The sequence below is a fragment of the Bufo gargarizans genome, chromosome 1 (assembly GCF_014858855.1).
Source record: "Bufo gargarizans isolate SCDJY-AF-19 chromosome 1, ASM1485885v1, whole genome shotgun sequence".
Taxonomy (NCBI): Eukaryota; Metazoa; Chordata; class Amphibia; order Anura; family Bufonidae; genus Bufo; species Bufo gargarizans.
In genome coordinates, this window is record NC_058080.1 from 75,556,063 (window position 1) to 75,569,208 (window position 13,146).

Genomic DNA, 13,146 nt, shown 5'->3' on the forward strand with positions numbered 1-13,146 from the left:
TTAGACTTTTTTTTACTTTCCTTCATGTCTGGTGATCCTCCAAAAATAAAGGAAGACACACGGAAACAAAAACGGATCATGGAACAACGGAACCCCATTTTGCGGAACGGAACATAACAACAGTCGTGTGCATGAGGCCTTAGGCTACTTTCACACTAGCGTTCTGCTGTCCGCTCGTGAGCTCCGTTTGAAGGAGCTCACGAGCGGACCCGAACGCTTCCGTCCAGCCCTGATGCAGTCTGAATGGATGCGGATCCGCTCAGACTGCATCAGTCTGGCGGCGTTCAGCCTCCGCTCCGCTCGCCTCCGCACGGCCAGGCGGACGGATCCGTCCAGACTTACAATGTAAGTCAATGGGAACGGATCCGCTTGAAGATGACACCATATGGCTCAATCTTCAAGCGGATCCGTCCCCCATTGACTTTACATTGAAAGTCTGAACGGATCCGCTCAGGCTACTTTCGCACTTAGAAATTTTTCTAAGTTATTAATGCAGACGGATCCGTACTGAACGGAGCCTCCGTCTGCATTAATATGATCGGATCCGTTCAGAACGGATCCGATCAAACGCAAGTGTGAAAGTAGCCTTAGTCTGATTCTTTTCCCCAGGATGAGGAATAGGCTGAACGGGATGGTTCTTTTTTTAGCCTTATAAACTATGTCACTGTGTAAAACCAAAGCTTTTTTTTTGTCATTCATCAAATATAAAATCCAGCATGAAGGTTTAGAAAAGTCACTGTAAATTATACGGTATTAGTAAGATATTGTACATTATAGAACTGGTGTCAGAGTATATAAATGTTCTTAAAGTGAATTTATCGCCAGGAAATACAGTCAGTCAATCTACAGGCAGCATGTTCTAGATCAGGAGGAGCTGAGCAGATTGATATGTAGTTTTATGGGAAAAGATTCTGTAAAATTTGTATTTTATTATTTTAGGCCTCAGCTCTTTCACTGCCTAGAAGTCACGTGGGCACTCCTTGCACTATACAGAAAGGGCTGTCAATCGCTGATAGGACCGCCCACTGGACTCCTAAGCATTGACAGAGCAGAGATTTAAATGAAAAACTTACAAGTTATACAAATTCTTCTCCTACAAAACTATCAATCTGCTCAGCTCCTTCTGTGCCAACATCAATCTGCTCAGCTCCTTCTGTGCCAACATCAATCTGGTCAGCTCCTTCTGTGCCAACATCAATCTGCTCAGCTCCTTCTGTGCCAACATCAATCTGGTCAGCTCCTTCTGTACCAACATCAATCTTCTCAGCTCCTTCTGTGCCAACATCAATCTTCTCAGCTCCTTCTGTGCCAACATCAATCTGCTCAGCTCCTTCTGTGCTAACATCAATCTGCTCAGCTCCTTCTGTGCCAACATCAATCTGCTCAGCTCTTTCTGTGCCAACATCCATCTGCTCAGCTCCTTCTGTGCCAACATCAATCTGCTCAGCTCCTTCTGTGCTAACATCAATCTGCTCAGCTCCGTCTGTGCCAATATCAATCTGCTCAGCTCCTTCTGTGCCAACATCAATCTGCTCAGCTCCTTCTGTGCCAACATCAATCTGCTCAGCTCCTTCTGTGCCAACATCAATCTGCTCAGCTCCTTCTGTGCATACAGTAAAATTTCATTGGGGACCGGACAGGCGCCAGATTATCAAATAATATCAGCCATAAAAATGTATAAAACTTAAACTATAAGGTAGAAAACCAGAATAAACTGTGAGCAAGAACAACACCTGTAATTCTGATTTTGTAATTTCAGCAGAACGAACCAGTTTGGAAATTCATCCACCACGTGATCTTCCACCTTATATTGTACTAGTAACCAAGGGTCTGATTATCAGGCTTTATGGATTATAGGTGCTGGATTAAAGTCATTTCACTAATAAAGCTAAAAAAAAAATGGCAGGTTGTGCAGTGCCCCTATTCCAGATGATCAGTAGGATTACAGATGTTACTCACCTCTCTCTCCTTGACTGACACCGATTTGTGCGCAGGCAGGAGAGGAGGCTGAACAGGCAGCAAAAGGACTGTGACAGAAAAAAGAAAAACCTCTAGAAGGTCCTCTCCGAGTTGAGAGATAAAAGCCGGGGCGAAAGCTCTGCCCTGCAATGACCTTCCATGATGTCACCGGTGAGCGGGGTCAGATGGGAAGTGCAGGAAAATGAGATGTACAGCAGGTCTGTTACTGAAGATGCCCCCTTTGTCTATGTGTGCGCATGTTGTAAGGCTGAGTACCAGAAAAGTTTGTTGTGTGCAATAGCGTAACTAGAACTGACTGGGCCCTGAAATTTTTTTAACTGGAACTCCCTCATCCCCTTAATGCAGACCTCGGACCAGACAAAAAAAATAAAAAATACTCTCCTCTCTTCTCGTCCTATGGCACCTCCACTCTTTGTGCGGCACTGCATCTAGGCACGCACTACACTGCACTGTGACTCGACGTTGCACAGCCTCAGGCCATAGTTCGCTCCTACACGCACTACATCCCGTCCTCGCAGTGCACAGCTTCAGGACTTAGTGCAGCACAGGCGCCTGGAGAAGAAGACCAGGCAGCGGTGAGTAAGACAAGTGCTAGGACTAGGAGCACCATACTCGCCGCTCCCTAGGCCCTGAAAATGAATCCATTTGTCCTCCACCCAGGCCCCTTCCCAAGTTTGGGCCCCGTAGCAGACTCTTCCTCTGCTTCTATGGTAGCTATGCCCCTGGCTGTGTGCGTGTAGCAGTGCTGCATTTGTGGTGTGCATGTAGCAGTGCTGCGTTTGTGGTGTGCATGTAGCAGTGCTGCGTTTGTGGTGTGCATGTAGCAGTGCTGCGTTTGTGGTGTGCATGTAGCAGTGCTGCGTTTGTGGTGTGCATGTAGTAGTGCTGCGTTTGTGGTGTGCATGTAGCAGTGCTGCATTTGTGGTGTGCATGTAGCAGTGCTGCGTTTGTGGTGTGCATGTAGCAGTGCTGCGTTTGTGGTGTGCATGTAGCAGTGCTGCGTTTGTGGTGTGCATGTAGCAGTGCTGCGTTTGTGGTGTGCATGTAGCAGTGCTGCGTTTGTGGTGTGCATGTAGCAGTGCTGCATTTGTGGTGTGCATGTAGCAGTGCTGCGTTTGTGGTGTGCATGTAGCAGTGCTGCGTTTGTGGTGTGCATGTAGCAGTGCTGCGTTTGTGGTGTGCATGTAGCAGTGCTGCGTTTGTGGTGTGCATGTAGCAGTGCTGTGCTTGTCTGGTGTGCATGCAGCAGTGCTGTGTGTGTAAGTTACTGACACTGGACCCTCTAAGTTCATTAAACCACCAGGAAAGTTTTAATAAGTAGAAAACATTTTTTCAAATTTTTTTTTTGTCTTAGGGTCCCATTCACAAGTCCGTTGTTTCTTTCCTGATCTGTTCCGTTTTTTGCGGAACAGATCTGGACCAGATCTGTACCCATTAATTTTCAATGGGTCCTGAAAAAAATCGGACAGCACAATGTTAGATTTTTTTTCAGGACCCATTGAAAATGAATGGGTACAGATCTGGTCCAGATCTGTTCCGCAAAAAACGGAACAGATCAGGAAAGAAACAACGGACGTGTGAATGGACCCTAAACCTGAGGTGCGTCTTATGGTCCGATGAATCCTATATCTACAATCTTTCTCAACTGACTTCCCTCCAAAGACCAATGCCAGTCCCCTGCATCTACACTCTGGAAATCTCGAAGCATGGCAATCCTATCTACCTAATAAAATCTAATTAAAATCACTTCCAATTTGCACCAACTTTGGGTTCAAAATTCTGAGAAATACAAATGTACTAAAATGAGAAACCTGAGTTTTGCAGTACAGGTATAATGCACACACACAGGGTGGAGGCCTCAGGCGCTGATCCACATGCTGGCTGCTGTCCTCAGCTCCGGTTCTGCGGGTATATTTAAATATCTACGGGCAAACAGCTTTTAGGGTAAAGCGGGTAAAGCGGGCGAACAATTAGGAGATGCATTCACCTGAGGCAAACGAAGGCTGCAGTAAAAAGAAAGGATTCTCTATACCTCAAGAAGTACGTTTTCTGCGCTCTTCCGTGTGCAGCCTGAACTTTCCAGGTTTCACTAATGTCAGACAGATTTAGTCCGTGGCATGCTGCTTGCGCTCTGCCATAGGTTGACATTTTATCTTTGTTTCTGGGAAACGCTGGAGCGTAACCTCTGCATGCTCATAATGATCAGATCCACTAGAACTAGACTGGATCGCTAGAGGGTCATTATCAGGACCATGTAAGGACTTGCGTATATAGAATGTCTGACCTTTGGTGATGACGTAACTTTAGGTCAGTGTGAATGGAGAAGGAGTCTGGACGGAAGACTGAGATGTACAGTAATATCAAATCTTCTCAATACTAGAAGGTGCAAAATGAATGGGCCTGGGACTCAAGTAGAGATTAAGGGTCTGTTACAGGCAATCCCCATTTCTTCAGGTGGTCACACGTATTAAATGGCTGTGTGCCGAACACATCAGGACAGGCCGACCACCTAATGTGTACGCAGGTGTCCTGATTCCCCCCAGTAGTAGATGTCAGGGGAGGAGGGACTGAGCTGTTGGATTTCACCATGCCCGATCCATTCCTTCTCAAAGCAGCGGTCACCCCCACTCTCTATTGAGAACACATGCGTGTATACAGGGGGCTTCAGGAGGAACTGCTGTCACCCAATGGCTTTTGAAGGTAGTTTGAAGGCCGCCCCTATGCACTTTAATTGACAGGGCCAGGCATGATGACGTTTTCACTGCCTGGTCCTGTCAAAGTGAAGAGGGCGCGGCAGTTGCACAGAGAGCAGAACCTTTAGGTGTAACGGTAACGCCCCCGTTGCTCCTAGAGGCTGATTTGCATATGTTATAACATCATTTTTCTCAGCAATGCGGCCACATATGAACATGGGACCAACACAGATGTCTTCAGCTGCCAAGCGCACATGTAACAGGTCAGCCAGTGTCATAGGTACAAAACTGCTGACAGATGCCCTTTAAAAGAGTAAAAAAAGAAGCCACTGTAGATGTCGGCAGGAGTGACAAAAATTCAGCGCGCAGGCTGTGCTATTTTTAGAGAAAATGGTGGAAACCAGAGCTGCACCCTCTTTCCATAATCACAGAGACAGTGCTTTCTGAGCCACAATGGGGTATTTTAATCATTAGAGGGGACATCTGTTCCCCACTTCCTAGCTGCTTGATTTCCAGCTCCAGAGGGTAGTTAGACGTTGGTGAAGGAGGTCACCAGCTTTGCCAGTCCGCTCCAGTAACTTACACAGAGCAGACATCTAATCGGAACCAGCAAAGTATTAGGAGCATCTCAGACCACCACCACCATCACCTCCACACAGGGAAAAGCCGACTCAGAAGCAACGAAGAAGAACTAAAGAGCTTTAGTTATCCCTGACATCATACAAGAAGTGACTTCCACATCGGGCTAAGGATGGTTGACTAAAAACTGTGTCTGAACTAATCAGTCGCTAATGGTGCTCTCAATACCGGGTGCTGTGGTGGCCCATGGTTACTTGTGACACCCCTGCTGTGTCCGTCATGAAATCAAAGAGCTCCATTCGTTGACTTTTCAGGCCTGAGTCAAGATGGACATAACCCGTATCTAAAACTAAGATCTTCATGATGAAGGCCTCAGATTAGAATGGGCATAACCATCCAAAGTCAACCAAGGACAGCATCTGCAAGGAGTTTGTAGGTTCTCCTCATGCTTGCATGGGTTTTCTTCCTGTCCTCCACTTTTCAAAAACATAATTTAGAACTAGACTGTGAGCCTCAAAGGAATAAGGGCTGACATGATTGATCGATTCTGTGCAGCAGTTTACATTTCTGCATAAAAATTTTGACTTTTTTAGACCCTTCATTCAGAATATTAGTTTCCTGAGGGCAGTGCCCTGTGGTACATGATGGTCCACAGGATGGACAGTACTGACGTCTGAGTGCCATCATGTGGTCTCTCTATGAGGTAGGCTGGACCCAGCGTTCTCTCCTAGAAAGAGACAGCTGATATCTCTGATATCCCCCAAAAACGTTATGGCCATGCATTTCCCACAGACACACATCTGATCTAACCGATCCCAATACATGTGCATATCGGCGCGGTCAAAAGTGCGTGAGCTCTCAATGGGGAGAAAGTAAAAAGTGTTAAGAATTGGAAAAAATACTAAACGCAGACAATAACCCAGAGACAATGCGTCTCATCTCCGCTGCCGACTGGGCCGAGGTGTTGGCACAGAAACTACCTCTTACTGTGTGCGGTCTTATACATCCTGCGCGGCCTCGAGGCCACTCTGGCAATAAACCGGTTAACTAGCGTCAGCAATCCCCCTTTTTCCATGCAATGTGCTGCAACTCGCATCTAAATGGTTCCTTTGCACCATGAACTGAAACATCTTGAATGCTCAAACTGTATTTTTATGGGCGTCTTGGGACACTAAATTTTAGTGGTCTATTAAATGCCAGCAATTTCATGCTGCCTTGCATAAAACAGCATTCACATATCAGGACTTGGTGGTTACATAGCTAGATTATACCTTTTTTTTTTTTTTTTTACACGTATAAGATTAGTCGTTTCCATTAATAACATTATGCTTTGTTTCTCAGAAATACCTTTTTTCGCCATAAAAATGATGTAGGTATTATTTTAAGAGAGAACCGGGTATTGTGCAGAAGGCTCAATGAAGTTCTTGTGGGGAACGTATGGAAGCTGCTCTAGTCGGCGAGAGCCGGGCCATATCGTGGGCACTGCCAGGTAGCTGCAGCCAGGCTTCACTAGGGATCTCGGGTAGAAGATGGCACTGAACCCACAAACCTGAAAACTCTTACCTGGCAACATGATCCTCTTCAGAAAGAAGTCCAGCCCCACTGTTTGTTTGTACTGCTTCCCGAATGATTCCTGGGCAAAGCGCATGGCCAGCGAGGTCTGAAAGGAAAGGGGTGGAAAAATGTAATACCTCAGAGGGATGTCATAGTAATAATATCAGTGGTGGTAATGATCGTAGTAGTAAGAAAAGTAATAATGGTAATAGCAGTTGTAATAATAGTACAAAAGGCAGTAATGGCAGTAGTAGTACTAATAGTACAAAAGGCAGTAATGGCAGTAGTAGTACTAATAGTACAAAAGGCAGTAATGGCAGTAGTAGTACTAATAGTACAAAAGGCAGTAATGGCAGTAGTAGTACTAATAGTACAAAAGGCAGTAATGGCAGTAGTAGTACTAATAGTACAAAAGGCAGTAATGGCAGTAGTAGTACTAATAGTATAAAAGGCAGTAATGGCAGTAGTAGTACTAATAGTACAAAAGGCAGTAATGGCAGTAGTAGTACTAATAGTACAAAAGGCAGTAAAAGCAGTAGTAGTACTAATAGTACAAAAGGCAGTAAAAGCAGTAGTAGTATTAATAGTACAAAAGGCAGTAAAAGCAGTAGTAGTACTAATGGTACCAAAGGCTGTAAAAGAAGTAGTAGTAATAATAGTACCAAAGGCAGTAAAAGCAGTAGTAGCTGTAATAATAATAGTACTAGTAATAACAGAAGCACTTGCAGTAGTAACAGTATTATTAGTAATTGTAGTAAAAATAATAATAGCGTTACATGTATAATTTTCATTTGCCACCCAGTGTGTGCAAGCAACAATGTCTAAAAATTCTGCAGACCTCAGCATCAAAACTGCACATAAATCCTTACTATTTCCCTTTTATGTTGCAGATTTTTTGTTTGTTAACAACCCCATCGAAGTCTATAGTGAAATCCCCTCTACAGAAGGTGCGGGGTCTCACAAACTGCTGCGGATTTCAAAATCAGCACAACCGGTCAATGACGGCACAGAAGAATAAAGTAAAGTGTCAGATCTCATCCTCTATGCCGCTACATAGCGTACACTGTGGTTTTTCTGCACTAAGGGGGTCATTTACTAACCAGAAGCATGCCTATATTAGGAGTATTTCTGGGGCAGATTGTGGCACAAAGGACCTTTGCACTGCAATCTGTGACTTTTCCCCGCTCACGCCAAGTCTACAAAAGTGGGCGTGGCATGGGTGGGGAAGGGGAGGGGCCGAAAGGCCTGTGTCATTTATCATTTTCTACATCTGGTTTAGGCTACATGCACACGACCGTATGTGTTTTGCGGTCCGCAAAAAAAACGGATGACACCCGCATGCCACCCTTTTTTTTTTGAGTATCCATTGTAAAAATGCCTAAAACGGACAAGAATAGGACATGTGCTATTTTTTTTGCGGGCATACAGAACGGACATACTGACGCGCACAGCACACGGTGTGCTGTCTGAATTTTTTGCAGATCCGTTGAAATCAATGAGTCCGCATCCTATCCGCGAAAAAAAATTGGACGGACACGGAAACAAAATATGTTCGTGCAAAAAATGTCCTAAATGTAAGACAGCAAGGAAGTTGGTGGATCCACAGTTCGTCACCAGCCTGCCAGCCAATGATCATTGCTGGCAGGCTGGTGACTTTTGAAAAATTGAATCAGAAGCCATATAACACACTAGATTTATAAATATAAGGTGTTAAATGGCTTCTGTGCTCTCTGGTGGTTCCTTTTCATCAGTTGGTCCCAGCAGAGGAGCACAGATCACCCCCCCCCCCCCCCCATGACCCCAATCAATCACTAGTGAAAGGGAAAAAAGTGATTAGTGTAAACTGTCACCTTTTTTTTTTCCACTAGTATTGACGGTTAGGTTTTAGGTTAGTTTAGGCCCCTTGGTTAGGTAGTTAGCATCGGTTAGCGCCCAGCCCACCGCAGTCGCTGATTAGCATATCGCTAATCAGCATTGGTACTTTAATCGTATCTGTAAGACCACTTTAACACCAAATTTGCAGATTTGTATACCCCTGAGCAAAACATCTGCATAGACGAGTCCCTGATATATTTTACCGGGCGTCTTGGCTTCAAACAATACATCCCAAACAAGCGCGCCCGGTATGGGGTCAAATTGTATAAGCTCTGTGAAAGGGCCACAGGCTATATGCACAAATTTCGGATCTATGAGGGAAAAGATCAGACCCTGGAGCCGGTCGGTTGCCCTGACTACCTGGGGAGCAGTGGGAAGACAGTCTGGGACTTGGTGTCACCCTTATTTGGCAAGGGGTACCATCTTTATGTGGACAATTTTTACACAAGTGTGCCCCTCTTCAAGCATTTGTTCCTAGAACAGACTGGCTGCTGTGGCACCGCGCGACCTAGTCGCCGGGGCTTCCCCCAACGGCTCGTTACCACCCGTCTTGCAAGGGGGGGAGAGGGCTGCCTTGTGTAATGAAGAACTGCTGGCGGTGAAATGGAGAGACAAGCGTGACGTTTACATGCTCTCCTCCATTCACGCTGACACGACAATACAAATTGAACAAGCAACCAGTGTCATTGAAAAGCCCCTCTGTGTCCACAACTATGATTTGCTCATGGGAGGGGTGGACTTCAATGACCAGATGTTGGCTCCTTATTTACTTTCCCGCAGGACCAGACGCTGGTATAAGAAGGTGTCTGTATATCTAATTCAATTGGCGATGTATAATAGTTTTGTTCTCTACAGTAAGGCTGGGAGAACACGATCCTTCCTCAAATTTCAGGAAGAGATCATCGAGAACCTCCTGTATCCAGGAGGTTCCGTGGCCCCATCCACCAGTGTAGTGAGCCGTCTACACGAGCGACATTTCCCCAATGTCGTTGCTGGTACCTCAAACCAAGCGTCACCCCCAAAAAGATGTTGTGTCTGTAGCAGGAGTGGAATAAGGCGTGACACCCGCTATTTCTGTCCTGACTGCCCTGACCACCCTGCCCTATGCTTAGGGGAGTGTTTCCGGAAGTACCACACACAGGTATACTTAGCATAGGGATTGCGTTACACAGGACAGGCACACAGGGCTCTTAGGGCCCTTTCACACAGAGCTGCTGCAAACCTCTCCTTTCACCTGGGACAAAGTGCATAATGTACTTCGCCACATCTCTGGGCGATTTGCGCTTTGCACATTGTCCGATGGGGAAGGAGAGGTTTGTCCTATAAAAAGGTAAATAAAAAAAATAAAAAAATCACAGGTAAGCAAAAAAGTTAATGTTCCAAAAGTTCAATAAAGTTTATAAAAGTGAATGTTCTGTTTCAAATGTTATATAAAGTTTATGTTAATAAATTGATTGCGTTGCGGCCTGTTTTTTTTTTTTCTGGTTTTGTTTTTTTACCTTCTAGGTGGACCAACCGATCGACCAGCTGCAGCACTGATGTGCATTCTGACAGAAGCATTGCGCTGCTGTCAGATTACACAAAAGTCGGTGTATTCGGCGCTGCAAGACGAGATTTCTCCTCTGCAGTAAAAAAAGATATGTTTGCCGAGGCTTATGAGCTGAGGGGCAGTGTTCATATGCTTTGGCAAACATTTTGTATATAAAAAATAATAATAATAATTACGGCAATGATTTATTCATCCACGTCGATTGATGTGAATGGAGAAATTGGGTTTGCCAGGGCATACGAGCTAAGTGGGTTTGGAGGTTTGTATGTTGGGCGGAGCTCCTTTGTCCTGGGAGACGCCTTTCCCCTCGTTTTTTTTTTGTGCAAATTTTTTGGCAGAGATTTTTTCATTCACATTGATCGATGCGAATGAAGAAATCTGTGCCGTTCATTTTTTCTTTCAGCCCAGAGGCTGAACGGAAAAAAAAAAAATCTCATTACCTGTATGCTCAATATAAGGAGAATAGCAGAAACTCCTAATGCTGGCCATACATGTAATGATTGTGGAGACCCTCAAATGCCAGGGCAGTACAAACACCCCACAAATGACCCCATTTTGGAAAGAAGACACCCCAAGGTATTCCGTGAGGGGTATGGCGAGTTCATGTAAAATTTTATTTTTTGTCACAAGTTAGTGGAATATGAGACTTTGAAATAAAAAATTAAAAAATTAAAAAAATAATAATCATTTTCCGCTAACTTGTGACAAAAATTAAAAACTTCCATGAACTCACTATGCCCATCAGCGAATACCTTAGGGTGTCTACTTTCCCAAATGGGGTCATTTGTGGAGTGTTTCTACTGTCTGGGCATTGTAGAACCTCAGGAAACATGACAGGTGCTCAGAAAGGTGCTCTAGAAATGAAAATCTTATTTGTAGGGCCTGATGCAAGTAACGCTGTACTCGCTGGGCTGTAAGCGGTGTATGTGATAGCATGCTACGACGCAGCTCTAGGATGGGTTTGACTTCTTTCCTGATACTCATACATAATACTCCCCATATCTAGTTCATGATCTGTTTCTTAGGGCAAACTCTGAGCCAGAGCTGAGTGTCACAGATATGAGAAGCATGATTACTTCTGCACTAACCATGCTCTATGTTTAGCCCTAAGGGGAGGGGATACAGAGCACAAGGGCATTACAAAAGCAATGCTCCCAGGACTCAGTCCAGCCCCTGGTGCTCCAATTTGCTCATTTGCATAAACATGCTGATATCTCTGCAGCTGTTTAAAGAGGACATTTCACCACTCCTGACATGTCTGTTTTAATAGCTTAATACATTCCCCATGTAATAACAATTCTGGAGCATCTATTCTTATGTCTCTGTTGTGTCATGCATGTATTATTTCTACTAGAAGTTATGAATGGATTGCTAGCAGTCTGTAGTAAGGGTACAGAGAGATGGTAACAAGTTTAGGGTGCATATGACTTTTTGATTGCTTGGTATTACACTTTTTGTGATGTAAGGTGACAAGAAAATTGCTTTTTTGACTCACTTTTTATTTTATTTTTTTGCTGGTGTTCACCTGAGGGGTTAGGTCATGTGATATTTTTATAGAGCCGGTCAATACGGACACAGCGATACCTAATATGTCAACTTTTTTTTATTTATTTAAGTTTTACACAATAACAGCATTTTTTAAATAAATAAACAAATCATGTTTTAGTGTCTCCATATTCTGAGAGCCATAGATTTTTTTTTTTCCGCAATTGTCCTAGGTAGGGTCTAATATTTTGCGGGATGACTGTTTGATTGGTATTATTTTGGGGTGCGCATGACTTTTTGATCGCTTGGTATTACACTTTTTGTGATGTAAGGTGACAAAGATAACAATTACTTACCGGTAATTGTTTTTTCCTCTAGCCTCCACAGCGGCACGGATTCACAGGAGGGTTACCCCGCCTCCCCCATGGACAGGAAACAACGGGGAGATATTTAAATAGCACCCTCCCCTTACCTGCTCCAGTAAATAACCAAGAAACTCTGAAATGGATGCAACATAAAGCTATTTATCAATTTTTTTCAAATAACAAACCAAAATTATCAGAATACGACATCAGATTACATAAATGTGGGGGGAAATTTTCCAGTGCCGCTGTGGAGGCTAGAGGAAAAACCAATTACCGGTAAGTAATTGTAATATTTCCAAACGCCTCCACGGCGGCACGGATTCACAGATGGAATAACATAGAAAATAAATAACTAGGGTGGGACCACTGCAGATACAACACTGCAAGAAAACGATAAGTCCTTATTTTTTAACACATCTAATTGATAATGTCGAAAAAAAGGCGAAGACCAGGTGGCTGTCTGGCATATTTGTTCCAGAGAGACGTCCGTTGACTCTGCCCACGAAGCTGCGACTAAGGCCTCATGCACACGACCGTTGTGTGCATCCGTGGCCTTTGAGCCGTTTTCCGTTTTTTTTTCGCGGACCCATTGACTTTCAATGGGTTCGTGGAAAAATCGGAAAATGCACCGTTTTGCAGCCGAGGCCGTGATCCGTGTATCCTGTCCGTCAAAAAAATATGACCTGTCCTATTTTTTGGACGTGGCCGTAGGTTGCTTTCATACAGATGGATCCGAAGATCCGTCTGCATAAAAGCTTTTTCAGATCTAAGTTTTCACTTCGTGAAAACTCATATCCGACATTATATTCTAACACAGAAGCGTTCCCATGGTGATGGGGACGCTTCTAGTTAGAATACACTACAAACTGTGTACAAGACTGGCCCCTGCTGCCTGGCAGCACCCGATCTCTTACAGGGGGCCGTGATCAGCACAATTAACCTGAAGGGGTTAATTGTACTATCATATCCCCCTGTAAGAGCTCAGGGCTGCCAGGCAGCAGGGGGCAGACCCCCCCCCTCCCCAGTTTGAATATCATTGGTGGCCAGTGCGGCCCTCCCTCCCTCT

At 44.5% G+C, this 13,146-nt stretch overlaps 1 protein-coding gene across 3 annotated transcripts in view; it reads right to left on the reverse strand.

Moving 5' to 3' along the window:
* Positions 1–13,146, reverse strand: part of RAB28 (RAB28, member RAS oncogene family) — a 152,691-nt gene that overhangs the window by 114,428 nt on the left and 25,117 nt on the right. For all 3 annotated transcript variants that reach the window (XM_044296454.1, XM_044296444.1, XM_044296465.1), the window contains exon 2: positions 6,816–6,912. In XM_044296454.1, the coding sequence (XP_044152389.1) occupies positions 6,816–6,912 (97 nt within the window). The remainder of the gene's footprint in view (positions 1–6,815; positions 6,913–13,146) is intronic.